We start from the raw sequence: 27,906 nt of genomic DNA, 5'->3' as shown, positions 1-27,906 counted from the left end.
CTCTTCAGTTTTGGCCTCTTCTGAAGAGAGAATCGTTCATTTGTTTTCAGACAGACAATGTCACAACTGTGGCATACATCAATCATCAAGGAGGGACTCACAGTCCTCTGGCTATGAAAGAAGTATCTCGAATTTTGGTTTGGGCGGAATCCAGCTCCTGTCTAATCTCTGCGGTTCATATCCCAGGTGTAGACAATTGGGAAGCGGATTATCTCAGTCGCCAAACGTTGCATCCGGGCGAATGGTCTCTTCACCCAGAGGTATTTCTTCAGATTGTTCAAATGTGGGAACTTCCAGAAATAGATCTGATGGCGTCCCATCTAAACAAGAAACTTCCCAGGTATCTGTCCAGATCCCGGGATCCTCAGGCGGAGGCAGTGGATGCATTATCACTTCCTTGGAAGTATCATCCTGCCTATATCTTTCCGCCTCTAGTTCTTCTTCCAAGAGTAATCTCCAAGATTCTGAAGGAATGCTCGTTTGTTCTGCTGGTAGCTCCGGCATGGCCTCACAGGTTTTGGTATGCGGATCTTGTCCGGATGGCCTCTTGCCAACCGTGGACTCTTCCGTTAAGACCAGACCTTCTGTCACAAGGTCCTTTTTTCCATCAGGATCTGAAATCCTTAAATTTAAAGGTATGGAGATTGAACGCTTGATTCTTGGTCAAAGAGGTTTCTCTGACTCTGTGATTAATACTATGTTACAGGCTCGTAAATCTGTATCTCGAAAGATATATTATAGAGTCTGGAAGACTTATATTTCTTGGTGTCTTTCTCATCATTTTTCCTGGCATTCTTTTAGAATACCGAGAATTTTACAGTTCCTTCAGGATGGTTTAGATAAAGGTTTGTCCGCAAGTTCTTTGAAAGGACAAATCTCTGCTCTTTCTGTTCTTTTTCACAGAAAGATTGCTATTCTTCCTGATATTCATTGTTTTGTACAAGCTTTGGTTCGTATAAAACCTGTCATTAAGTCAATTTCTCCTCCTTGGAGTTTGAATTTGGTTCTGGGAGCTCTTCAAGCTCCTCCGTTTGAACCTATGCATTCATTGGACATTAAATTACTTTCTTGGAAAGTTTTGTTCCTTTTGGCCATCTCTTCTGCCAGAAGAGTTTCTGAATTATCTGCTCTTTCTTGTGAGTCTCCTTTTCTGATTTTTCATCAGGATAAGGCGGTGTTGCGAACTTCTTTTGAATTTTTACCTAAAGTTGTGAATTCCAACAACATTAGTAGAGAAATTGTGGTTCCTTCATTATGTCCTAATCCTAAGAATTCTAAGGAGAAATCGTTGCATTCTTTGGATGTTATTAGAGCTTTGAAATATTATGTTGAAGCTACGAAATCTTTTCGTAAGACTTCTAGTCTATTTGTTATCTTTTCCGGTTCTAGAAAAGGCCAGAAAGCTTCTGCCATTTCTTTGGCATCTTGGTTGAAATCTTTAATTCATCTTGCCTATGTTGAGTCGGGTAAAACTCCGCCTCAGAGAATTACAGCTCATTCTACTAGGTCAGTTTCTACTTCCTGGGCGTTTAGGAATGAAGCTTCGGTTGACCAGATCTGCAAAGCAGCGACTTGGTCCTCTTTGCATACTTTTACTAAATTCTACCATTTTGATGTATTTTCTTCTTCTGCAGCAGTTTTTGGTAGAAAAGTACTTCAGGCAGCGGTTTCAGTTTGAATCTTCTGCTTATGTTTTTCGTTAAACTTTATTTTGGGTGTGGATTATTTTCAGCAGGAATTGGCTGTCTTTATTTTATCCCTCCCTCTCTAGTGACTCTTGTGTGGAAAGATCCACTTCTTGGGTAGTCATTATCCCATACGTCACTAGCTCATGGACTCTTGCTAATTACATGAAAGAAAACATAATTTATGTAAGAACTTACCTGATAAATTCATTTCTTTCATATTAGCAAGAGTCCATGAGGCCTGCCCTTTTTTTGTGGTTGTTATGATTTTGTATAAAGCACAATTATTCCAATTCCTTATTTTATATGCTTTCGCACTTTTTTATCACCCCACTTCTTGGCTATTCGTTAAACTGAATTGTGGGTGTGGTGAGGGGTGTATTTATAGGCATTTTGAGGTTTGGGAAACTTTGCCCCTCCTGGTAGGAATGTATATCCCATACGTCACTAGCTCATGGACTCTTGCTAATATGAAAGAAATGAATTTATCAGGTAAGTTCTTACATAAATTATGTTTTTTTGATCACTTGACACATCACTCTTATTTTCACATTTAGATCATCTCTACATATACACATACAGTACATACACTTTTTTTTTTTTTTCCTTTGGTCAGATGATCGTTGTAGATTATATTTTAATCATGCGACATATCTACACAATAACACACACTATTTTTTCATAGCTAATTGACCTATTTCTAGTAGCTTATTGACTTACAAATACATTGGCCTCTATTTATCAAGGTCTGGCGGACCTGATCCGACAGTGTGGATCAGGTCTGCCAGACCTCGCTGAATACGGAGAGCAATACGCTCGCTGTATTCAGCATTGCACCAGCAGCTCACAAGAGCTGCTGGTGCAACGCCGCCCCCTGCAGACTCGCGGCCAATGGGCCGCCAGCAGGGGGGTGTCAATCAACCCGATCGTACTCGAACGGGTTGATTTCCGGCGATGTCTGTCCGCCTACTCGGAGCAGCGGTCTCGCCAGAAACCCGGGCATCAAGCTCCATTCGGAGCTTGATAGATAGGCCCCTATGTGTACACTTATATCTGATTCATTAATTTATTTATTTATCTTCAATTGAATTGTTTTTTTTTTATACACACTGATTGCCACATTCACTATACCATTGTATGGATCTACACGTAGGTTTGATTAGTATTTAATGCAATATGGGTTTTGTGTTTGTTATATGTATACATTTGTTTTATTGGAGGTGGTTATTGCTATTTTTTATACATATGCTATTAGTCTAATAGTTCCGGTTTTGATACATCTAGTTATCTCTTTAAATGAGCACTAATTTAAACTGGTGGTAGGCCTGAGGAAATGGCAGAGGAACACGTTGCATTCCAATAATTGTTTTAACTTTTAAAGCCCTAGATGTATGTTTGTTGGGACTAATATGATTAACTGTGCTTGTGGAACTCTGTTTGGTCTGTGGGTAACCTCAAGCTGTTGTGTGTAATAGCACAATTGTATGGAGAGGAGGCTGTCTAACACTCAGATTTAAAGCTGTCAAGTCTCAGTCTAAGTAGAAATGCTAACTGCTCTGTTATCACCATACAGTATGCTCAGTCTGGTGTCAGATGTGTCTCCATTAATATTGTATGTAAAGTTCTGACTTTTTTTGTTCCCTGCAGCACCATATGAAGGGGGCGTATGGAAAGTTAGAGTGGACCTTCCTGACAAATATCCCTTCAAATCTCCTTCTATAGGTTGGTGATTATATTTTATTTATTCAATCGTCCTATGAAATAGCTACACTACTCCATCAAATAAATGTTGTGCTAAATTCTGTACCCATGATGCCAACTAAATAGAAATACGAAGATTGTATCCGTGACTCTCAGGTGTGTTTAATGCTCATGAAATAATAAGTATTAGATAGAATGCTGTATTCAAAGCAAAAATTAGCCAGAGAATAGCATATACTGTGATATTAATAAACTAGAGGATTGGTCAAATAAATGGGATCTGAAATTTATTATTACCAAGAGCAAAATTATGCATATAGAATCCAAAAACCCAAAGGCCAATTATAGTCTCAAAGGTACATTACTGACTGTAATTAAAGAAGAAAGGGATTTGGGAATTATTATTTCAGATGATTTAAAATTTGGTACACAATGCCGTAATGCAGCCAGCAAGGCCAGTCAAATGCTTGGTTGCATTGGAAGAGGTTTTAGTAGCAGAAATAGCAAGGTTCTTAATGCCACTTTACAGATCATTAGTTAGACCAAATCTGGAATATTGTGTACAGTTCTGGAGACCATATCTTCAGAAAGATATAAATAAATTAGAAGCTGTCCAAAGGAGGGCTACTAAAATGGTACATGGTCTAAAATATAAAACGTACCAAGAAAGACTCTATGATCTAAATATGTATAGCTTAGAGGATAGAAGGGAAAGAGGTGACATGATAGAAACCTTTAAATATATGAAGGGACTTAATAATATAGAAGCTGAAAGCATTTTTCACAAAAAAATAAATGCCAAAACAAGGGGTCGCAATCTAAAGTTAGAGGGTAGCAGATTCAGGAGAAATTTAAGGAAGCATTTTTTTACAGAAAGGGTGCTGGATTCATGGAATAAACTTCCATTTGAGGTGGTAAACACAAAGACTGTAAAGGAATTAAAAATGCCTGGGACATGCATAAGGCTATCCTAAGGAAAAAGTAACATGTAATATGGGTAGACTTGATGGGCCTTTTTGGTTCTTATCTACCGTCAAATGCTATGTTTCTAATAATATGTGTATTTTTTTAATTATATTGCTGTACACTTCAATATTTAAAGCCACGTATGCCATGTTGTAACTTTTGCTTCCTTCTCTGCTGAGGCCATAGTGTGCAAACAATGACACTGTGCAGTATAGTAGTGTGAAAAGGACAGATTTAGATATAAAATATTTAGTTGTGTAGTAAAACAACTTTACAATATAAATTTTTGGCCCTTTTTCATGTAATATTAGCTCAGAAAAATGTGGATTGCCTTATTCCCAGAGATGAAAAGTATTTATTTATTCTCGTACTGAATAACATGAAACCATATGTGGAGCAGTCTGAAAGGCAGAGCAGCTTCTCAATGACTCACATACTCCTCACATAAAAGCCACATGAGATGGGATTGGAGTAAAACTCCCATAACAGAAATCAGATGACCCTATGGCATCACCTGATTGCCTTGTGCTGCACAAAATTGGATTTAGTGTGTCTGCTTCAGATGGAGCTAGAATCTGTATTCCAGAACGAAGAGTCACACATCTATTACATCACACTGCAACTGTACTACATTATACTCTTGTTTCTGTGCTGCAGACACGGATAGCGACCTGACAGATACTTGTGATTAGCAGTAAGCACTGACATCAGACTAACTCCTGTGTCCTTGCAGAGTGTAAAAACTGTTTAATCTCCTGCAGATCTGGATCCATATTGCACAATGTTTTGCTGAGGCATCATCTACCTTAAAACATGACAGCTAATGGCTGTGATCTGTGGGTTTGTGTTCAGTTCAGGTGGCCCTGCATGGGCATAGTCCAGAGATCAGTGCTCACTAGATATATGGTGTTAAAGGGACAGTCTAGTCAAAATTAAACTTTCCTGATTTAGAGGGTGTGCAATTTTAAACAACTTTCCAATTGACTGTTATCATTAAATTTGCTTTATTACTTTGGTGGTGTTTTTGAAAAGCTAAACCTAGGTAGGTTCAAACTGATTTCTAAACCGTTGAAAACCGCCTCTTAGTTCAGAGCATTTTGAAAGTTTTTCACAGTTAGACAATACTAGTTCATGTGTGTCATATAGATAACATTGTGCTCACTCCCGTGGAGTTATTTAGGAGTCTGCACTGATTGGCTAAACTGCATGTCTGTCAAAAGCACTGAGATAAGGGGGCAGTCTGCAGAGGCTTAGATACAAGGTAATCACAGAGGTAAAACATATTAATATAACTGTGTTGGTTATGCAAAACTGGGGAATGGGAAATAAAGAGATTATCTATCTATCTTTTTAAACAAAAATTTTTTTGGTGTAGACTGTCCCTTTAAGCCCACTTAAATTGTGTAGGCATCACTAATTTGCTGTCCACTTACTATTGCGTTCCTTTCCTGTTTGCATGTCATCCTGTCCCACAGCCACACAGTTTAACCTGAATATGAATGAACATTCAGTTTCTGGTCCCGTCTATTATGCCATAGAACAAGCTGCTTAGCTGTTGTTTGTGCCTGGAGACTGCATCCCTTTCTGTATGTATTTGTATGAGCCTGGGGAAAGTCTCTCTAAAGGTGATGGGACAAACCAGGCGTGGACTCCTTACCCAATGTGTTTAGAGTGATATGGCTCACCTCACCGACGAAGCCCAAAAGAGGCTGAAACCATCACCTGGGGTTGCCATTTCCCTTGTTCATAGGAGGATTGCCTGGTATTAAAGGGCTGGACTGACCTAGTTAGGTGGGATTAGACTGATCTACTTCATGACAGTTTTAAACATTTGGGCTAAAAGAAGCTACTCCCAGGACTTAACCGAGCCATAGAACAAGCCACTGAGCTGTTTCTGGCAGACTGCTTCTCTTTGTGTTTGTATATTGAGCAGCTTACCAGGGTCTTTTTTTTTTTTTGTTTAGTTTTTTTTTCTTTTGTCCATCCAGCAATAGGATTAGAAAACATTGCATGTTTTCCCCAACCTATTTAAACATCCAGAAGGTTAAGTTACTATTGGCTAGATTACGAGTCTTGCGTTAGCCTTAAAAAGCAGGTCCCAATGCTGCTTTTTAACGCCTGCTGGTATTAAGAGTCTGGCAGGTTCAGGTGTACCGCTCGCTTTTTTTTCCCGCGACTCGAGCTTACCGCAAATCCCCTTACGTCAATTGCGTATCCTTTCTTTTTAATGGGATTTGCCTAACGCCGGTATTACGAGTCTTGGAAGTGAGAGGTAGACCCTCTCCTGTCCAGACTCCTACCGCATTTAAAAGTCAGTAGTTAAGAGTTTTATGGGCTAACACCGTAACATAAAACTCATAAAAAGTACACTAACACCCATAAACTACCTATTAACCCCTAAACCGGGCGCCCCCCCCCCACATCGCAAACACTTAAATACATTTTTTTAACCCCTAATCTGCCGACCAGACATCGCCACCACTTTAATAAATATATTAACCCCTAAACTGCCGCACTCCCGCCTCACAAATACTAGTTACATTTTATTAACCCCTATTCTACCGTCCCTAACATCCCCGACACCTACCTACATTTATTAACCCCTAATATGCCGCCCCAATGTTGCCGCTACTATATTAAATTTATCAACCCCTAAACCTAAGTCTAAACCTAAGTGTAACACCCCCCTAACTTAAATATAATTTAAATACAACAAAATAAAATTACTACAATTAAATAAATGAATCCTATTTAAAACTAAATACTTACCTGTAAAATAAACCCTAAGCTAGCTACAATATAACTAATAGTTACATTTGTATCTATCTTAGGGTTTATATTTATTTTACAGGCAACTTTGTATTTTTCGCTTATAAAGGTGTATCCAGTCCACGGGTTCATCCATTACTTGTGGGATATTCTCCTTCCCAACAGGAAGCTGCAAGAGGACACCCACAGCAGAGCTGTCTATATAGCTCCTCCCCTAACTGCCACCCCCAGTCATTCTCTTGCAGATCTCGACAAGAAAGGAAGTATCAAGAGATATGTGGTGACTTAGTGTAGTTTTTACCTTCAATCAAAAGTTTGTTATTTTTAAACGGTACCGGCGTTGTACTGTTTTACTCTCAGGCAGAAATTGGAAGAAGAATTCTGCCTGGAGGTTTGATGTTCTTAGCGGTTTGTAACTAAGGTCCATTGCTGTTCTCACACATAACTGAAGAGTATGGAAAGAAAACTTCAGTTGGGGGGACGGTCTGCAGATTACCTGCTTTGAGGTATGTTCAGTATATTTTTTTCTAGAGAGATAAGGTCTAGAAAATGCTGACAGTGCCTGGTATATTTAAGGTAAGCCTGATACAGTGATTTAACGACTGGGATCATGCTTGCAAAAAAGGGTAATATTCATGTTAATACTCATATTACTTAGTGTAAAAACATTTGCATGGTTTATAGAAAAAAAGTTTTTCTCCTGTTAAGTGTAGTCAGTCCACGGGTCATCATTACTTATGGGATATTAACTCCTCCCCAACAGGAAGTGCAAGAGGATCACCCAAGCAGAGCTGCTATATAGCTCCTCCCCTCTACGTCACACCCAGTCATTCTCTTGCACCCAACTAATAGATAGGATGTGTGAGAGGACTGTGGTGATTAAACTTAGTTTTTTATATCTTCAATCAAAAGTTTGTTATTTTAAACGGCACCGGAGTGTGTTGTTTTCTTCTCAGGCAGAATTTGAAGAAGAATCTACCTGAGTTTTTGTGTATGATCTTAGCGGACGTAACTAAGATCCATTTGCTGTTCTCGGCCATTCTGAGGAGTAAGGTAACTTCAGATCAGGGGACAGCGGGCAGGTTCACCTGCAAAGAGGTATGTTGCAGTATATTATTTTCTAAGGAATGGAATTGACTGAGAAAATACTGCTAATACCGATATAATGTAATTACAGCCTTAAACGCAGTAGTAGCAACTGGTATCAGGCTGATATGTATGTATGTATGTTTACACTTAAGTATTTCTGGGGAATGGCACTTCACTGGGAAAATACTGTATGCATATAACTTTTAGCCTTACTTGCAGTGTGAGCGACTAGCAGCAGGCTTTTAATGACATTTTTAAAATTAGATTTTAAACGTTTGCTGGCATGTTAAATCGTTTAATTATCTGAGGTACTTGGTGAAAAATTGTTTTGGGCGTTATTTTCCACATGGCTGTCGTTTGTTTTAAATTAAAACAGTTTACTGAGCTTCCCTCACTGTTGTAGTGTGAGTGGGAGGGGCCTATTTTGGCGCTTTTACTACGCATCAGAAATTCTGTCACAGTCTGCCTTTTTCTCCCTGCATGATCCAGGACGTCTCCACAGAGCTCAGGGGTCTTCAAAACTAGTTTTGAGGGAGGTAATCACTCACAGCAGACCTGTGAGACTGTGCTTTGACTGTGATAAAAACGCTTATATTTTCAATTGTTATCCGTTTTTTTTTTCTGATATTAAGGGTTAATCATCCATTGCTAATGAGTGCAATCCTTTGCTAAATTTGGTTTCTATAACTAATCCGGTTCATTGTTGTTCAACTGTGTCAGTTTTTTGTGTGCTTCTTAAAGGCACAGTAACGTTTTTACATATTGCTTGTATATTTAGTTGAAAAGTATTTCCAAGCTTGCTAGTCTAATTGCTAGTTTGTTTAAACATGTCTGACACAGAGGAATCTCTTTGTGCAATATGTTCAAAAGCCAAGGTGGAGCCCAATAGAAATTTATGTACTAATTGCATTGATGCTACTTTAAATAAAAGTCAATCTGTACATGTTAAGCAACATTCACCAGACAACGAGGGGGAAGTTATGCCGACTAACTTGCCTCACGTTGTCAGTACCTGCATCTCCCGCTCAGGATGTGCGTGATATTGTAACGCCAAGTACATCAGGGCGGCCATTACAAATCACTCTACAAGACATGGCTAATGTTATGACTGAAGTTTTGTCTAAATTGCCAGAACTTAGGGGTAAACGAGATCACTCTGGGATGAGAACAGAGTATGCTGATAATGCTAGAGCCATGTCTGATACTGCGTCACAATTTGCAGAGCATGAGGACAGAGAGCTTCATTCTGCAGGTGACGGATCTGATCCAAATAAACTGGATTCAGACATTTCAAATTTTAAGTTTAAGCTGGAAAACCTCCGTGTATTACTAGGGGAGGTGTTAGCGGCTCTGAATGATTGTAACACAGTTGCAATCCCAGAGAAAATGTGTAGGTTGGATAAATATTTTGCGGTACCGACGAGTACTGACGTTTTTCCTATACCTAAGAGACTTACTGAAATTGTTACTAAGGAGTGGGATAAACCCGGTGTGCCCTTCTCACCCTCTCCTATATTCAGAAAAATGTTTCCGATAGACGCCACCACACGGGACTTATGGCAAACGGTCCCTAAGGTGGAGGGAGCAGTTTCTACTTTAGCTAAGCGTACCACTATCCCGGTGGAGGATAGTTGTGCCTTTTCAGATCCAATGGATAAAAAGTTAGAGGGTTACCTTAAGAAAATGTTTGTTCAACAAGGTTTTATATTACAACCCCTTGCATGCATTGCGTCTGTCACGGCTGCGGCAGCATTTTGGTTTGAGTCTCTGGAAGAGACCCTTGACTCAGCGACATTAGATGAGATTTCACACAAGCTTAAAACCCTTAAGCTAGCTAATTCATTTATTTCTGATGCCGTAGTACATTTAACTAAACTTACGGCTAAGAATTCCGGATTCGCCATTCAGGCACGCAGAGCGCTGTGGCTAAAATCCTGGTCAGCTGATGTAACTTCTAAATCGAAATTACTTAACATACCTTTCAAGGGGCAGACTTTATTCGGGCCCGGTTTGAAAGAAATTATCGCTGATATTACGGGAGGTAAAGGCCATGCCCTGCCTCAAGACAGAGCCAAACCTAGGGCTAGACAGTCTAATTTTCGTGCCTTTCGTAACTTCAAGGCAGGAGCAGCATCAACTTCCTCTGCTCCAAAACAGGAAGGAGCTGTTGCTCGCTACAGACAAGGCTGGAAACCTAACCAGACCTGGAATAAGGGCAAGCAGGCCAGAAAACCTGCTGCTGCCCCTAAGACAGCATGAAGTGAGGGCCCCCGATCCGGAAACGGATCTAGTGGGGGGCAGACTCTCTCTCTTCGCCCAGGCTTGGGCAAGAGATGTCCAGGATCCCTGGGCGTTGGAGATCATATCTCAGGGATATCTTCTGGACTTCAAAGCTTCTCCTCCACAAGGGAGATTTCACCTTTCAAGGTTGTCAACAAACCAGATAATGAAAGAGGCGTTTCTACGCTGTGTACAAGACCTTTTACTAATGGGAGTGATCCACCCAGTTCCGCGGTCGGAACACGGACAAGGGTTTTACTCAAATCTATTTGTGGTTCCCAAAAAAGAGGGAACCTTCAGACCAATATTGGATTTAAAGATCCTAAACAAATTCCTAAGAGTTCCATCGTTCAAGATGGAAACTATTCGGACAATCTTACCCATGATCCAAAGAGGTCAGTACATGACCACAGTGGATTTAAAGGATGCTTACCTTCACATACCGATTCACAGAGAACATTACCGGTATCTAAGGTTTGCCTTCCTAGACAGGCATTACCAGTTTGTAGCTCTTCCCTTCGGGTTGGCTACGGCTCCAAGAATCTTTACAAAGGTTCTGGGCTCTCTTCTGGCGGTACTAAGACCGCGAGGAATTTCGGTAGCTCCGTACCTAGACGACATTCTGATACAAGTGTCAAGCTTTCAAACTGCCAAGTCTCATACAGAGTTAGTACTGGCATTTCTAAGGTCGCATGGGTGGAAAGTGAACGAGGAGAAGAGTTCTCTCTTACCACTCACAAGAGTTCCCTTCTTGGGGACTCTTATAGATTCTGTAGAAATGAAATTTACCTGACAGAGGACAGGTTAACAAAGCTTCTAAATGCTTGCCGTGCCCTTCATTCCATTCAACACCCGTCAGTGGCTCAATGCATGGAGGTAATCGGCTTAATGGTAGCGGCAATGGACATAGTTCCTTTTGCACGCCTGCACCTCAGACCGCTGCAATTGGGCATGCTAAGTCAGTGGAATGGGGATTACTCAGATTTGTCCCCTACGCTGAATCTGGATCAAGAGACCAGAGATTCTCTTCTATGGTGGCTTTCTCGGCCACATCTGTCCAGGGGGATGCCCTTCAGCAGGCCAGACTGGACAATTGTAACTACAGACGCCAGCCTACTAGGTTGGGGCGCTGTCTGGAATTCCCTGAAGGCTCAGGGATCATGGACTCAAGAGGAGAGTCTCCTTCCAATAAACATTCTGGAATTGAGAGCAGTTCTCAATGCCCTTCTGGCTTGGCCTCAGTTAGCAACTCTGAGGTTCATCAGGTTTCAGTCGGACAACATCACGACTGTGGCTTACATCAACCATCAGGGAGGGACAAGGAGTTCCTTAGCGATGATGGAAGTATCAAAAATTATTCGCTGGGCAGAGTCTCACTCTTGCCACCTGTCAGCAATCCACATCCCAGGAGTGGAGAACTGGGAGGCGGATTTCCTAAGTCGCCAGACTTTTCATCCGGGGGAGTGGGAACTTCATCCGGAGGTCTTTGCCCAAATACTTCGACGTTGGGGCAAACCAGATATGGATCTCATGGCGTCTCGCCAGAACGCCAAGCTTCCTCGTTACGGGTCCAGGTCCAGGGACCCGGGAGCGGTCCTGATAGATGCCTTGACAGCACCTTGGACCTTCAGGATGGCTTATGTGTTTCCACCCTTCCCGATGCTTCCTCGTTTGATTGCCAGGATCAAACAGGAGAAAGCATCGGTGATTCTAATAGCGCCTGCGTGGCCACGCAGGACCTGGTATGCAGATCTAGTGGACATGTCATCCTGTCCACCTTGGTCTCTGCCTCTGAGACAGGACCTTCTAATTCAGGGTCCTTTCAAACATCAAAATCTAATTTCTCTGAAACTGACTGCATGGAAATTGAACGCTTGATTTTATCAAAGCGTGGATTTTCGGAGCCAATAATTGATACCTTAATACAGGCTAGGAAACTTGTTACCAGGAAAATTTACCATAAGATATGGCGTAAATACTTACACTGGTGCGAATCCAAGAGTTACTCATGGAGTAAGGTTAGGATTCCTAGGATATTGTCTTTTCTACAAGAAGGTTTAGAAAAGGGTTTATCTGCAAGTTCTTTAAAGGGACAGATCTCAGCTCTGTCCATCCTTTTACACAAGCGTCTGTCAGAAGTTCCAGACGTTCAGGCTTTTTGTCAGGCTTTGGCTAGAATTAAGCCTGTGTTTAAGACTGTAGCTCCACCGTGGAGCTTAAACTTAGTTCTTAACGTTTTACAGGGTGTTCCGTTTGAACCCCTTCATTCCATTGATATCAGGCTATTATCTTGGAAAGTTCTGTTTTTAATGGCTATTTCCTCGGCTCGTAGAGTCTCTGAGTTATCAGCCTTACATTGTGATTCTCCTTATCTGATTTTTCATTCAGATAAGGTAGTTCTGCGTACTAAACCTGGGTTCCTACCTAAGGTAGTCACTAACAAGAATATCAATCAAGAGATTGTTGTTCCATCATTGTGCCCTAACCCTTCTTCAAAGAAGGAACGACTTCTGCACAATCTAGATGTAGTCCGTGCCCTGAAATTTTATTTACAGGCAACTAAAGATTTCTCCAACATAGGTGTGTCCGGTCCACGGCGTCATCCTTACTTGTGGGATATTCTCTTCCCCAACAGGAAATGGCAAAGAGCCCAGCAAAGCTGGTCACATGATCCCTCCTAGGCTCCGCCTACCCCAGTCATTCTCTTTGCCGTTGTACAGGCAACATCTCCACGGAGATGGCTTAGAGTTTTTTAGTGTTTAACTGTAGTTTTTATTATTCAATCAAGAGTTTGTTATTTTGAAATAGTGCTGGTATGTACTATTTACTCAGAAACAGAAAAGAGATGAAGATTTCTGTTTGTATGAGGAAAATGATTTTAGCAACCGTCACTAAAATCCATGGCTGTTCCACACAGGACTGTTGAGAGCAATTAACTTCAGTTGGGGGAACAGTGTGCAGTCTCTTGCTGCTTGAGGTATGACACATTCTAACAAGACGATGTAATGCTGGAAGCTGTCATTTTCCCTATGGGATCCGGTAAGCCATGTTTATTACGATCGTAAATAAGGGCTTCACAAGGGCTTATTAAAACTGTAGACTTTTTTTGGGCTAAATCGATTCATTATTAACACATATTTAGCCTTGAGGAATCATTTTATCTGGGTATTTTGATATAATAATATCGGCAGGCACTGGTTTAGACACCTTATTCTTTAGGGGCTTTCCCAAAGCATAAGCAGAGCCTCATTTTCGCGCCGGTGTTGCGCACTTGTTTTTGAGAGGCATGGCATGCAGTCGCATGTGAGAGGAGCTCTGATACTTAGAAAAGACTTTCTGAAGGCGTCATTTGGTATCGTATTCCCCTTTGGGCTTGGTTGGGTCTCAGCAAAGCAGATACCAGGGACTGTAAAGGGGTTAAAGTTCAAAACGGCTCCGGTTCCGTTATTTTAAGGGTTAAAGCTTCCAAATTTGGTGTGCAATACTTTTAAGGCTTTAAGACACTGTGGTGAAAATTTGGTGAATTTTGAACAATTCCTTCATGTTTTTCGCAATTGCAGTAATAAAGTGTGTTCAGTTTAAAATTTAAAGTGACAGTAACGGTTTTATTTTAAAACGTTTTTTGTACTTTGTTATCAAGTTTATGCCTGTTTATCATGTCTGAACTACCAGATAGACTGTGTTCTGAATGTGGGGAAGCCAGAATTCCTATTCATTTAAATAAATGTGATTTATGTGATAATGACAATGATGCCCAAGATGATTCCTCAAGTGAGGGGAGTAAGCATGGTACTGCATCATTCCCTCCTTCGTCTACACGAGTCTTGCCCACTCAGGAGGCCCCTAGTACATCTAGCGCGCCAATACTCCTTACTATGCAACAATTAACGGCTGTAATGGATAATTCTGTCAAAAACATTTTAGCCAAAATGAACACTTATCAGCGTAAGCGCGGCTGCTCTGTTTTAGATACTGAAGAGCATGACGACGCTGATAATATTTCTGAAGGGCCCCTAACCCAGTCTGATGGGGCCAGGGAGGTTTTGTCTGAGGGAGAAATTACTGATTCAGGGAACATTTCTCAACAGGCTGAACCTGATGTGATTGCATTTAAATTTAAGTTGGAACATCTCCGCATTCTGCTTAAGGAGGTATTATCCACTCTGGATGATTGTGACAAGTTGGTCATCCCAGAGAAACTTTGTAAAATGGACAAGTTCCTAGAGGTGCCGGGGCTCCCAGAAGCTTTTCCTATACCCAAGCGGGTGGCGGACATTGTTAATAAAGAATGGGAAAGGCCCGGTATTCCTTTCGTCCCTCCCCCCATATTTAAAAAATTGTTTCCTATGGTCGACCCCAGAAAGGACTTATGGCAGACAGTCCCCAAGGTCGAGGGAGCGGTTTCCACTTTAAACAAACGCACCACTATACCCATAGAGGATAGTTGTGCTTTCAAAGATCCTATGGATAAAAAATTAGAAGGTTTGCTTAAAAAAATGTTTGTTCAGCAAGGTTACCTTCTACAACCAATTTCATGCATTGTCCCTGTCGCTACAGCCGCATGTTTCTGGTTCGATGATCTGATAAGAGCGGTCGATAGTGATTCTCCTCCTTTGGAGGAGATTATGGACAGAATCAATGCTCTCAAATTGGCTAATTCTTTCACCCTAGACGCCACTTTGCAATTGGCTAGGTTAGCGGCTAAGAATTCTGGGTTTGCTATTGTGGCGCGCAGAGCGCTTTGGTTGAAATCTTGGTCGGCTGATGCGTCTTCCAAGAACAAGCTACTTAACATTCCTTTCAAGGGGAAAACACTGTTTGGCCCTGACTTGAAAGAGATTATCTCTGATATCACTGGGGGTAAGGGCCGCGCCCTTCCTCAGGATCGGCCTTTCAAGGCAAAAAATAAACCTAATTTTCGTCCCTTTCGTAGAAACGGACCAGCCCAAGGTGCTACGTCCTCTAAGCAAGAGGGTAATACTTCTCAAGCCAAGCCAGCTTGGAGACCAATGCAAGGCTGGAACAAGGGAAAGCAGGCCAAGAAACCTGCCACTGCTACCAAGACAGCATGAAATGTTGGCCCCCGATCCGGGACCGGATCTGGTGGGGGGCAGACTCTCTCTCTTCGCTCAGGCTTGGGCAAGAGATGTTCTGGATCCTTGGGCGCTAGAAATAGTCTCCCAAGGTTATCTTCTGGAATTCAAGGGACTTCCCCCAAGGGGGAGGTTCCACAGGTCTCAGTTGTCTTCAGACCACATAAAAAGACAGGCATTCTTACATTGTGTAGAAGACCTGTTAAAAATGGGAGTGATTCATCCTGTTCCATTAAGAGAACAAGGGATGGGGTTCTACTCCAATCTGTTCATAGTTCCCAAAAAAGAGGGAACGTTCAGACCAATCTTAGATCTCAAGATCTTAAACAAGTTTCTCAAGGTTCCATCGTTCAAGATGGAAACCATTCGAACTATTCTTCCTTCCATCCAGGAAGGTCAATTCATGACCACGGTGGATTTAAAGGATGCGTATCTACATATTCCTATCCACAAGGAACATCATCGGTTCCTAAGGTTCGCATTCCTGGACAAACATTACCAGTTCGTGGCGCTTCCTTTCGGATTAGCCACTGCTCCAAGGATTTTCACAAAGGTACTAGGGTCCCTTCTAGCTGTGCTAAGACCAAGGGGCATTGCTGTAGTACCTTACTTGGACGACATTCTGATTCAAGCGTCGTCCCTTCCTCAAGCAAAGGCTCACACGGACATTGTCCTGGCCTTTCTCAGATCTCACGGATGGAAAGTGAACGTGGAAAAGAGTTCTCTATCCCCGTCAACAAGGGTTCCCTTCTTGGGAACAATAATAGACTCCTTAGAAATGAGGATTTTTCTGACAGAGGCCAGAAAAACAAAGCTTCTAGACTCTTGTCGGATACTTCATTCCGTTCCTCTTCCTTCCATAGCTCAGTGCATGGAAGTGATCGGGTTGATGGTAGCGGCAATGGACATAGTTCCTTTTGCGCGCATTCATCTAAGACCATTACAACTGTGCATGCTCAGTCAGTGGAATGGGGACTATACAGACTTGTCTCCGAAGATACAAGTAAATCAGAGGACCAGAGACTCACTCCGTTGGTGGCTGTCCCTGGACAACCTGTCACAAGGGATGACATTCCGCAGACCAGAGTGGGTCATTGTCACGACCGACGCCAGTCTGATGGGCTGGGGCGCGGTCTGGGGATCCCTGAAAGCTCAGGGTCTTTGGTCTCGGGAAGAATCTCTTCTACCGATAAATATTCTGGAACTGAGAGCGATATTCAATGCTCTCAAGGCTTGGCCTCAGCTAGCGAGGGCCAAGTTCATACGGTTTCAATCAGACAACATGACAACTGTTGCGTACATCAACCATCAGGGGGGAACAAGGAGTTCCCTAGCGATGGAAGAAGTGACCAAAATCATTCTATGGGCGGAGTCTCACTCCTGCCACCTGTCTGCTATCCACATCCCAGGAGTGGAAAATTGGGAAGCGGATTTTCTGAGTCGTCAGACATTGCATCCGGGGGAGTGGGAACTCCATCCGGAAATCTTTGCCCAAGTCACTCAGCTGTGGGGCATTCCAGACATGGATCTGATGGCCTCTCGTCAGAACTTCAAAGTTCCTTGCTACGGGTCCAGATCCAGGGATCCCAAGGCGGCTCTAGTGGATGCACTAGTAGCACCTTGGACCTTCAAACTAGCTTATGTGTTCCCGCCGTTTCCTCTCATCCCCAGGCTGGTAGCCAGGATCAATCAGGAGAGGGCGTCGGTGATCTTGATAGCTCCTGCGTGGCCACGCAGGACTTGGTATGCAGATCTGGTGAATATGTCATCGGCTCCACCTTGGAAGCTACCTTTGAGACGAGACCTTCTTGTTCAGGGTCCGTTCGAACATCCGAATCTGGTTTCACTCCAGCTGACTGCTTGGAGATTGAACGCTTGATTTTATCGAAGCGAGGGTTCTCAGATTCTGTTATTGATACTCTTGTTCAGGCCAGAAAGCCTGTAACTAGAAAGATTTACCACAAAATTTGGAAAAAAATATATCTGTTGGTGTGAATCTAAAGGATTCTCTTGGGACAAGGTTAAGATTCCTAGGATTCTATCCTTCCTTCAAGAAGGATTGGAAAAAGGATTATCTGCAAGTTCCCTGAAGGGACAGATTTCTGCCTTGTCGGTGTTACTTCACAAAAAACTGGCTGCTGTGCCAGATGTTCAAGCCTTTGTTCAGGCTCTGGTTAGAATTAAGCCTGTTTACAAACCTTTGACTCCTCCTTGGAGTCTCAATTTAGTTCTTTCAGTTCTTCAGGGGGTTCCGTTTGAACCCTTGCATTCAGTTGATATTAAGTTATTATCTTGGAAAGTTTTGTTTTTAGTTGCAATTTCTTCTGCTAGAAGAGTTTCAGAATTATCTGCTCTGCAGTGTTCTCCTCCTTATCTGGTGTTCCATGCAGATAAGGTGGTTTTACGTACTAAACCTGGTTTTCTTCCAAAAGTTGTTTCTAACAAAAACATTAACCAGGAGATTATCGTACCTTCTCTGTGTCCGAAACCAGTTTCAAAGAAGGAACGTTTGTTGCACAATTTGGATGTTGTTCGCGCTCTAAAATTCTATTTAGATGCTACAAAGGATTTTAGACAAACATCTTCCTTGTTTGTTGTTTATTCTGGTAAAAGGAGAGGTCAAAAAGCAACTTCTACCTCTCTCTCTTTTTGGATTAAAAGCATCATCAGATTGGCTTACGAGACTGCCGGACGGCAGCCTCCCGAAAGAATCACAGCTCATTCCACTAGGGCTGTGGCTTCCACATGGGCCTTCAAGAACGAGGCTTCTGTTGATCAGATATGTAGGGCAGCGACTTGGTCTTCACTGCACACTTTTACCAAATTTTACAAGTTTGATACTTTTGCTTCTTCTGAGGCTATTTTTGGGAGAAAGGTTTTGCAAGCCGTGGTGCCTTCCATTTAGGTGATCTGATTTGCTCCCTCCCTTCATCCGTGTCCTAAAGCTTTGGTATTGGTTCCCACAAGTAAGGATGACGCCGTGGACCGGACACACCTATGTTGGAGAAAACAGAATTTATGTTTACCTGATAAATTACTTTCTCCAACGGTGTGTCCGGTCCACGGCCCGCCCTGGTTTTTTTAATCAGGTCTGATAATTTATTTTCTTTAACTACAGTCACCACGGTACCATATGGTTTCTCCTATGCAAATATTCCTCCTTAACGTCGGTCGAATGACTGGGGTAGGCGGAGCCTAGGAGGGATCATGTGACCAGCTTTGCTGGGCTCTTTGCCATTTCCTGTTGGGGAAGAGAATATCCCACAAGTAAGGATGACGCTGTGGACCGGACACACCGTTGGAGAAAGTAATTTATCAGGTAAACATAAATTCTGTTTTTCGCCAAACTTCTTCCCTGTTTGTCGTTTATTCTGGACAGAGGAGAGGTCAAAAAGCATCTGCTACCTCTCTATCTTTTTGGCTTCGTAGCATAATACGTTTAGCCTATGAGACTGCTGGACAGCAACCTCCTGAAAGGATTACAGCTCATTCTACTAGAGCTGTGGCTTCCACTTGGGCCTTTAAGAATGAGGCCTCTGTTGAACAGATTTGCAAGGCTGCAACTTGGTCTTCTCTTCATACTTTTTCCAAATTTTACAAATTTGACACTTTTGCTTCTTCGGAGGCTGTTTTTGGGAGAAAGGTTCTTCAGGCAGTGGTTCCTTCCGTATAGAGATCCTGCCTGTCCCTCCCGTCATCCGTGTACTTTAGCTTTGGTATTGGTATCCCATAAGTAATGATGACCCGTGGACTGACTACACTTAACAGGAGAAAACATAATTTATGCTTACCTGATAAATTCCTTTCTCCTGTAGTGTAGTCAGTCCACGGCCCGCCCTGTTTTTTATGGCAGGTCTAAATTTTTAAATTATACTCCAGTCACCACTGCACCCTATAGTTTCTCCTTTCTCGTTTGGTTCTCGGTCGAATGACTGGGTGTGACGTAGAGGGGAGGAGCTATATAGCAGCTCTGCTTGGGTGATCCTCTTGCACTTCCTGTTGGGGAGGAGTTAATATCCCATAAGTAATGATGACCCGTGGACTGACTACACTACAGGAGAAAGGAATTTATGCATAAATTATGTTTTTTCTCTGAGGGTGATAAATATTTATTTGGGGCTTAGTTTTCCAAATGGCTAGCTAGATTACTCCTAGGAGTACTTTTTTAAGGCCCTCTGACTTTGAGTGCATGGTGGGAGGGGCCTATTTTCGCGCACTTTATGCGAAGTTGATATTCAGACTGAGACTTCCAGCTTCCCTAAAGGAGTCCTCTGGCATCTAGGACCACTATTGAGGGTTTTTTTCCTGCAAAAATCGTGTTTAAGGGCAGGTAGGAGCCACAGCAGAGCTGTGGCAGTGTGTTTGACTGTTTTTTAACGGTTTTACCGTTTTTCTAATCTGGTTTGGGGCCTAAGGGGTTAATCATCCATTTGCAAGTGGGTGCAATGCTGCTTTAGTCTATTATACACACTGTAAAAATTTCGTAGAGTTTACTACTTTTTAACACTGTTTTGCAGTTTATGTGGTAGTTTTTTTCTCTTAAAGGCACCGTACCGTTTTTGTTTAATTGGTTTTTCACATTTATTAGTGTTTTCCAAGCTTGCTGGTCTCATTACTAGTCTGTTAAACATGTCTGACATAGAGGAAACTCCTTGTTCATTATGTTTAGAAGCCATTGTGGAACCCCCTCTTAGAATGTGTACCAAATGCACTGACCTTTCTATAAGTTATAAAGACCATATTATGGCTTTTAAAGATTTATCACCAGAGGTTTCTCAGACTGACATAAGGGAGGTTAAACCACCTAGCTCTCCCAATGTGTCAGAACCTATATCTCCCGCGCAAGTGACGCCAAGTACATCTGGCGCGTCCAATGCTTTTACCTTACAAGACATGGCGGCAGTTATGAATCATACCCTCACAGAGGTATTGTCCAAACTGCCAGGGTTACAAGGAAAGCGAGACAGCTCTGGGGCTAGAACAAATACAGAGCTGTCTGATATACCCTCACAATGTACAAAAGCCGAAGCAGGAGAGCTTCTATCTGTGGGTGACATTTCTGATTCAGGGAAGGCGTTACTTCAGTCTGACTCTGAAATGACAGCATTTAAATTTAAGCTTGAACACCTCCGTTTGTTGCTCTGGGAGGTTTTAGCAACTCTGGATGACTGTGACACCATTGTAGTCCCAGAGAAATTGTGTAAAATGGACAAATACTTTGCAGTGCCTGTTTACACTGATGTTTTTCCAATCCCTAAGAGATTTTCAGAAATTATTACTAAGGAATGGGATAGACCAGGTGTACCGTTCTCTCCCCCTCCTGCGTTTAAAAGGATGTTTCCCATAGAGGCCGCTACACAGGACTCGTGGCAGACGGTCCCTAAGGTGGAGGGAGCAGTCTCTTCCCTAGCTAAGCATACAACTATCCCCGTCGAGGACAGTTGTGCTTTTCTAGATCCAATGGATAAAAAATGAGAGGGTTTCCTTAAGAAAATCTTTATACAACAAGGTTTTATTCTCCAGCCTCTTGCATGCATTGCCCCAGTCACTGCTGCAGCGGCTTTCTGGTTCGAGTCTCTTGAAGAGGCTCTACAGGTGGCGACCCCGTTGGATGATATCCTAGACAGGCTTAAAGCTCTTAAGTTAGCCAATTCATTTATTTCTGACGCCATTTTTCATTTAACAAAGCTAACGGCTAAGAATTCAGGTTTTGCCATTCAGGCACGTAGGGCGCTATGGCTTAAATCCTGGTCAGCTGACGTTACTTCAAAGTCTAAGCTTCTCAACATCCCCTTCAAAGGGCAGTCCCTATTCGGGCCTGGACTGAAGGAGATAATTTCTAATATTACTGGAGGAAAAGGCCACGCTCTTCCCCAGGATAGGTCCAACAAATTAAGGACCAAACAGACTAATTTTCGTTCGTTTCGAAACTTCAAGAGTGGCGCAGCTTCAACTTGCTCTACTGCAAAACAAGAAGGAAATTTTGCCCAGTCCAAGCCAGTCTGGAGCCCTAACCAGGCTTGGAACAAGGGAAAGCAGGCCAAAAAACCTGCTGCTGCCTCTATCTAAGACAGCATGAAGGAGTAGCCCCCGATCCGGGACCGGATCTAGTGGGGGGCAGACTTTCTCTCTTCGCCCAGGCTTGGGCAAGAGACGTCCAGGATCCCTGGGATTTGGAGATTGTTTCCCAGGGATATCTTCTGGATTTCAAAGGCTCATCTCCAAAGGGGAGATTTCATCTCTCACAATTATCTGCAAACCAGATAAAGAGAGAGGCATTCTTACGTTGTGTTCAAGTCCTTCTGGTTATGGGAGTGATCCACCCAGTTCCAAGGGAGGAACAGGGGCAAGGATTCTATTCAATTCTGTTTATAGTTCCCAAGAAAGAGGGAACTTTCAGACCAATCTTGGATCTCAAGATCCTAAACAAATTTCTCAGGGTCCCATCTTTCAAGATGGAGACTATTCGTACCATCCTACCTATGATCCAGGAGGGTCAATATATGACTACCGTGGACTTAAAGGATGCTTATCTCTACATTCCGATACAGAGATCATCATCGGTTTCTCAGGTTTGCCTTCCTAGACAGGCATTACCAGTTTGTGGCTCTTCCCTTCGGGTTAGCCACAGCACCAAGAATCTTTACGAAGTTTCTAGGGTCCCTACTGTCGGTTCTGAGGCCACGAGCGGTGGCTCCTTACCTAGTCGACATTCTGATACAGGTGTCGAATTTTCAAATCGCCAAGTCCCATACGGACATTGTTCTGGCATTCCTGAGGTCTCATGGGTGGAAGGTGAACTAAGGAAAGAGTTCTCTCTCCCCTCTCACAAGAGTTTCCTTCCTAGGAGCTCTGATAGATTCAGTAGAAATGAAGATTTTCTCTTGTAAGGTGTATCCAGTCCACGGATCATCCATTACTTGTGGGATATTCTCATTCCCAACAGGAAGTTGCAAGAGGACACCCACAGCAGAGCTGTAAAATAGCTCCTCCCCTAACTGTCATAGCTAGTCATTCTCTTGCAACTCTCAACAAGCTAGGATGTTGTAGGAGAGAGTGGTTAAATATAGTTAATTTTCTTCAATCAAAAGTTTGTTATTTTAAATAGTACCGGAGTTGTGCTATTTTATCTCAGGCAGTAAATAGAAGAAGAATCTGCCTGAGGTTTCTATGATCTTAGCAGGTTGTAACTAAGATCCATTGCTATTCTCACATATGTCTGAGGGGATTACACAGATGAGGTAACTTCAGCGAGAGAATGGCGTGCAGTTTATTCTGCTATCAGGTATGTGCAGCTATATTTTTTTCTAGAGATGGAAAACACTAGAAAATGCTGCTGATACCGGATTAATGTAAGTTAAGCCTGAATACAGTGATTTAATAACGACTGGTATGCTTACTCCCAGGGGTAATAACCTTATGATATTGCAATATAAACGTTTGCTGGCATGTTTAATCGTTTTTATATATGCATTGGTGATAAAACTTTATTGGGGCCTAGTTTTTTCCACATGGCTGGCTTAAATTTTGACTAGAAACAGTTTTACTGAGGCTTTCCACTGTTGTAGTATAAACGTTACAGTTGGTGCAGTTAAAATTACAAACTGTGACATCCAGCTTCCCTCAGGAGTCCCCTGTATGCTATAGGACATCTCTAAAGGGCTCAAAGGCTTTCCAAAGTAGTTTATTGGGGAAGGTAGGACCACAGCTTGCTGTGGCAGCTGGTTGTGACTGTTAAAAAAAAAAAAAAAAAAAAAAAAAAGTATTTCGTTTCTCTTGTTAAGTGTATCCAGTCCACGGATCATCCATTACTTATGGGATATATTCTCCTTCCCAACAGGAAGCTGCAAGAGTCCACCCACAGCAAAGCTGCCACACAGCTCCTCCCCCAACTGCCATTACCAGTCATTCTCTTGCAAGTCTCAACATAGATAGGAGGTCGTGAGAGTCTGTGGTTTTTTATACTTAGTTTATTTCTTCAATCAAAAGTTAGTTATTTTTAAATGGCACCGGAGTGGCACTCAGGCAGTATTTGGAAGAAGAATCTGCCTGCGTTTTTTCTATGATCTTAGCAGACGTAACTAAGATCCAGTTGCTGTTCTCACACATTCTGAGGAGTAAGGTACTTCAGAGGGGGAATGGCGTGCAGGTTTTCCTGCAAATAAGGTATGTGCAGTAAAATATTTTTCTAAGGAATGGAATTGACTAAGAAAATACTGCTGATACCGAAGTAATGTAAGTACAGCCTTTAAATGCAGTGAAAGCGACTGGTACCAGGCTGATTGATAGAGATATATGCTAAGGTATGTGCAGTAATATATTTTTCTAAGGAATGGAATTGACTAAGAAAATACTGCTGATACCGAAGTAATGTAAGTAAAGCCTTAAATGCAGTGATAGCGACTGGATCAGGCTTATTAATAGACATACATACTCTTATAAGAATGTGTTTTAAAACGTTTGCTGGCATGTTTAATCGTTTAACATATGTTTGGTGATAAAACTTATTGGGGCCTAATTTTTCCACATGGCTGGCTTAAATTTTGCATAGAAACAGTTATAGGGAAGGTAATCCACAGCTCAGCTGTGGCAGTTTTGTTGTGTCTGTTTAAAAAAATGTCGTTTTTTTTTTTTTTTATCTGTTTTTTGCATTAAGGGGTTAATCATCCATTTGCAAGTGGGTGCAATGCTCTGTTAACTTATTACATGTACTGTAAAAATTTCGTTTGATTTACTGCCTTTTTTCACTGTTTTTCAAATTTTGACAAAATTTGTTTCTCTTAAAGGCACAGTAACGTTTATTATATTTGTTTAACTTGATTTAAAGTGTTTTCCAAGCTTACTAGTCTCTTTATTAGTTCTAACATGTCTAACATAGAGGAGGCTCTGTGTTTATTATGTTTAAAGCCATGGTGGAACCCCATTTTAGAATGTGTACCAGATGTACTGATTTCATGTTAAACAATAAAGATCATTTTTTGTATTTAAAAACATTATCACCCGAGGATTCTGTCGAGGGGGAAGTTATGCCGACTAACTCTCCCCACGTGTCAGACCCTTTGACTCCCGCTTTAGGGACTCACGCTCAAATGGCGCCAAGTACATCAAGGGCACCCATAGCGTTTATTTTACCAGAGGATTCTGTTGAGGGGGAAGTTATGCCGACTAACTCTCCCCACGTGTCAGACCCTTTGACTCCCGCTCCAGGGACTCGCGCTCAAATGGCGCCAAGTATATCAATGGCGCCCATAGCGTTTATTTTACAAGACATGGCAAAGGTTGTGTATAATACACTGGCAGCAGTATTAGTCAGACTACCTGAAATTAAAGGAAAGCAAAACAGCTCTGGGGGTAGATACAGAGCATACAGACGCTTTAAGAGCCATGTCTGATACTACCTCACAATATGCTTAGTCTGTGGGTGATATTTGTGACTCAGGGAAGATGATTTAACCTGATTCTGATATTTCTACATTTAAAATTTATGCTTGAGAACCTCCACTTGTTGCTCAGGGAGGCTTTAGCTGCTCTGAATGAATGTGTACAATCGCAGTGCCAGAGAAATTTTGTAGACTGGATAAATAATATGCAGTGCCGGTGTGTACTTATGTTCTTCCAATACCTAAAGAGGTTTACTAAAATTTTTCATAAGGAATGGGATAGACCAGGTGTGCCGTTCTCTTCCCCTCCTATTTTTTAGAAGAATGTTTTCTAATAGTTGCCACCACACGGGACTTATGGCAGACAGTTCCTAAGGTGGAGAGAAGAGTTTCTACTCTAGCTAAGCGTACCACTACCTCTGGCGAGGACTGTTGTGCTTTTTTAGATCCAATGGATAAAAAATGTTTATTCAACAAGGTTTTATCCTGCAGCCCCTTGCACGCATTGCTCCTGTCACTGCTGCTGCGGCGTTCTGGTTTGAGTCTCTTGATGAGGCTTTACAGGCTCCATTGGATGAATATATTTGACAAGCTTAGAGCACTTAAGCTAGCCAATTCCTTTGTTTTCTGATGCCTTTGTTCCTTTGACTAGACTAACGGCTAAGAATTCTGTTTTTTACTATACTGGCGCGCAGAGCGCTATGGCTTATATCATGGTCAGCTGTCGTGACTTTAATAAATAAGCTACTTAACTTCCCTTCAAGGGGCAGACCCTATTCAGGCCTAGTTTGAAGGAGATTATTACTTATATCACTGGAGGAAAAGATCATGCCCTTCCTCAGGACAGGTCCAAATCAAGGGACAAAAAAGGCCTAATTTTCGTGCCTTTCGAAAATTCAAGGCAGGTGTGGCATCAACTTCCTCTAAGGCAAAATAAGAGGGAACTTTTGCTCAGTCCAAGGCGGTCTGGAGACAACCGGACCTGGAACAAAGATAAGCAGGTCAAGGAGCCTGCTGCTGCCTCTAAAACAGCATGAGGAACGGACCCCTATCTGGTAACGGATCCTATAGGGGGCAGACTTCATTCTTCGCCCAGGCGTGGGCAAGAGATGCCCAGGATCCCTGGGCATTGGAAATTATACCCCAGAGATATCTTCTGGATTTCAAAGCTTTCCCCCCCAAAAAAGGGGAGTTTTTGCCTTTCACATTTATCTGCAAACCAGATAAAGAAAGAGACATTCTTGCATTGTGTACGTGACCCATTCAGTTCCAATAGAGGAACAGGGACACAGTTTTCCTCAAATCGGTTTGTGGTTCCCAAGGAAAGGAAACCTTCAGACCTATTTTGGATCTAAAAGATCTTAAACAAATTCTTTAGAATTCTATCATTTAAGATGGAAACTATTCGTACCATCTTAACTATGATCCAGGAGAGTCAATAGACGACTACAATGGATTTGAAGGATGCTTATCCTCACATTACGATGAATAAAGATCACCATCGGTTTTTCAGGTTTGCCTTTCTAGACAGGCATTACCAGTTTGTAGCTCTTTCCTTTGGGTTAACTACAGCCCCTAGAATCTTTATGGAGGTTCTGGGGTCACTTTGGCGGTCCTTAGGCCGCGGGGCATAGAAGTGGCCCCTTATTTAGACGACATCCTGATACAGGCGTCAAACATCCAAGTTGCCAAGTCTCATACGGACGTAGTACTGGCATTTCTGAGATCGCATGGGTGGAAAGTGAACAAGGAAAGAGTTCTCTATCCCCAATATCAAGGGTTTCCCTCCTAGGGATTCTGATAGATTTTGTAGAAATTAAAATTTACCTGACGGAGTCCAGGTTGTCAAAGTTTCTAAATTTCTGCCGTGTTCTTCATTCCATCCGCGCCCTTTGGTGGCTCAGTACATGAATGTAATCTGCTTAATGGTAGCGGCAAGGGACATAGTACCGTTTGCACGCCTACATTTCAGACCGCTGCAACTATGCATGCTCAGTCAGAGGAACGGGGATTACACAGATTTGTTCTCCTGTTAAATCCGGACCAAGAAACCAGAGATTCTCTTCTCTGGTGACTATCTCGGTCCATCTGTCCAAGGGTATGACCTTCCGCAGGTCAGATGGGACAATTGTTACAACAGATGCCAGCCTTTTAGGTTGGGATACAGTCTGGAACTCCCTGAAGGCTCAGGGATAGTGGACTCAGGAGGAGACCCTCCTTCTAATGAATATTCTGGAACTGGGAGCGATATTCCATGCTTTTCAGACTTGGCCTCAGTTAGCAACTCTGAGGTACATCATATTTCAGTCGGACAATATCACGACTGTGGCTTACATCAACCATCAAGGGGGAACAGAAGTTCCCTAGCAATGTTAGAAGTCTTAAAATAATTCACTGGACAGAGACTCACTCTTGTCTAAAAGCTATCCCTATCCCAGGTGTTGAGAACTGGGAGGCAGATTTTCTAAGTCGTCAGACTTTTCATCCGGGGGAGTGGGAATTCCCTCCGGAGGGGTTTGCACAAGATCAAGCAGGAGAGTGCTTTGGTGCTTTTGACAGCGCCTGCGTGGCCACGCAGGACCTGGTATGCAGATCTGGTGGACATGTCATCCTTTCCACCACGGTCTCTGCTTCTGAGACAGGACCCTCTACCTCAGGGTCTTTTCAACCATCTAAATATAACTAATCTGAGATGGACTGCCTGGAGACAGAACGCTTGATGTTATCAAAGCATGGCTTCTCCGAGTCAGTAATTGATACCTTAATACAGGCATAAAAGCCTGTCTCTAGGAAAATTTAACATAAGATATGGTGTAAATATCTTATTGTTATGAATCCAAGGGTTACTCATGGAGTAAAGTCTGGATTCCCAGGATATTATCTTTTCTCCAAGATGATTTTGAGAAAAGGGTTGTCTGCTAGTTCTTTAAAAGGACAGATTTC

General features: G+C 42.3%; 1 protein-coding gene across 1 annotated transcript in view; it reads left to right on the top strand.

The window, feature by feature from the left end:
- UBE2H (ubiquitin conjugating enzyme E2 H) overlaps window positions 1-27,906 on the top strand; it is a 242,895-nt gene that overhangs the window by 128,151 nt on the left and 86,838 nt on the right. Inside the window, exon 3 of the mRNA XM_053716375.1 lies at window positions 3,333-3,407. Within this exon, the coding sequence (XP_053572350.1) occupies window positions 3,333-3,407 (75 nt within the window). The remainder of the gene's footprint in view (window positions 1-3,332; window positions 3,408-27,906) is intronic.

Source organism: Bombina bombina, chromosome 6, assembly GCF_027579735.1.
Source record: "Bombina bombina isolate aBomBom1 chromosome 6, aBomBom1.pri, whole genome shotgun sequence".
NCBI lineage: Eukaryota > Metazoa > Chordata > Amphibia > Anura > Bombinatoridae > Bombina > Bombina bombina.
The sequence above is the reverse complement of the archived record's forward strand: the minus strand, read 5'-3'. Positions and strand labels throughout refer to the sequence as shown.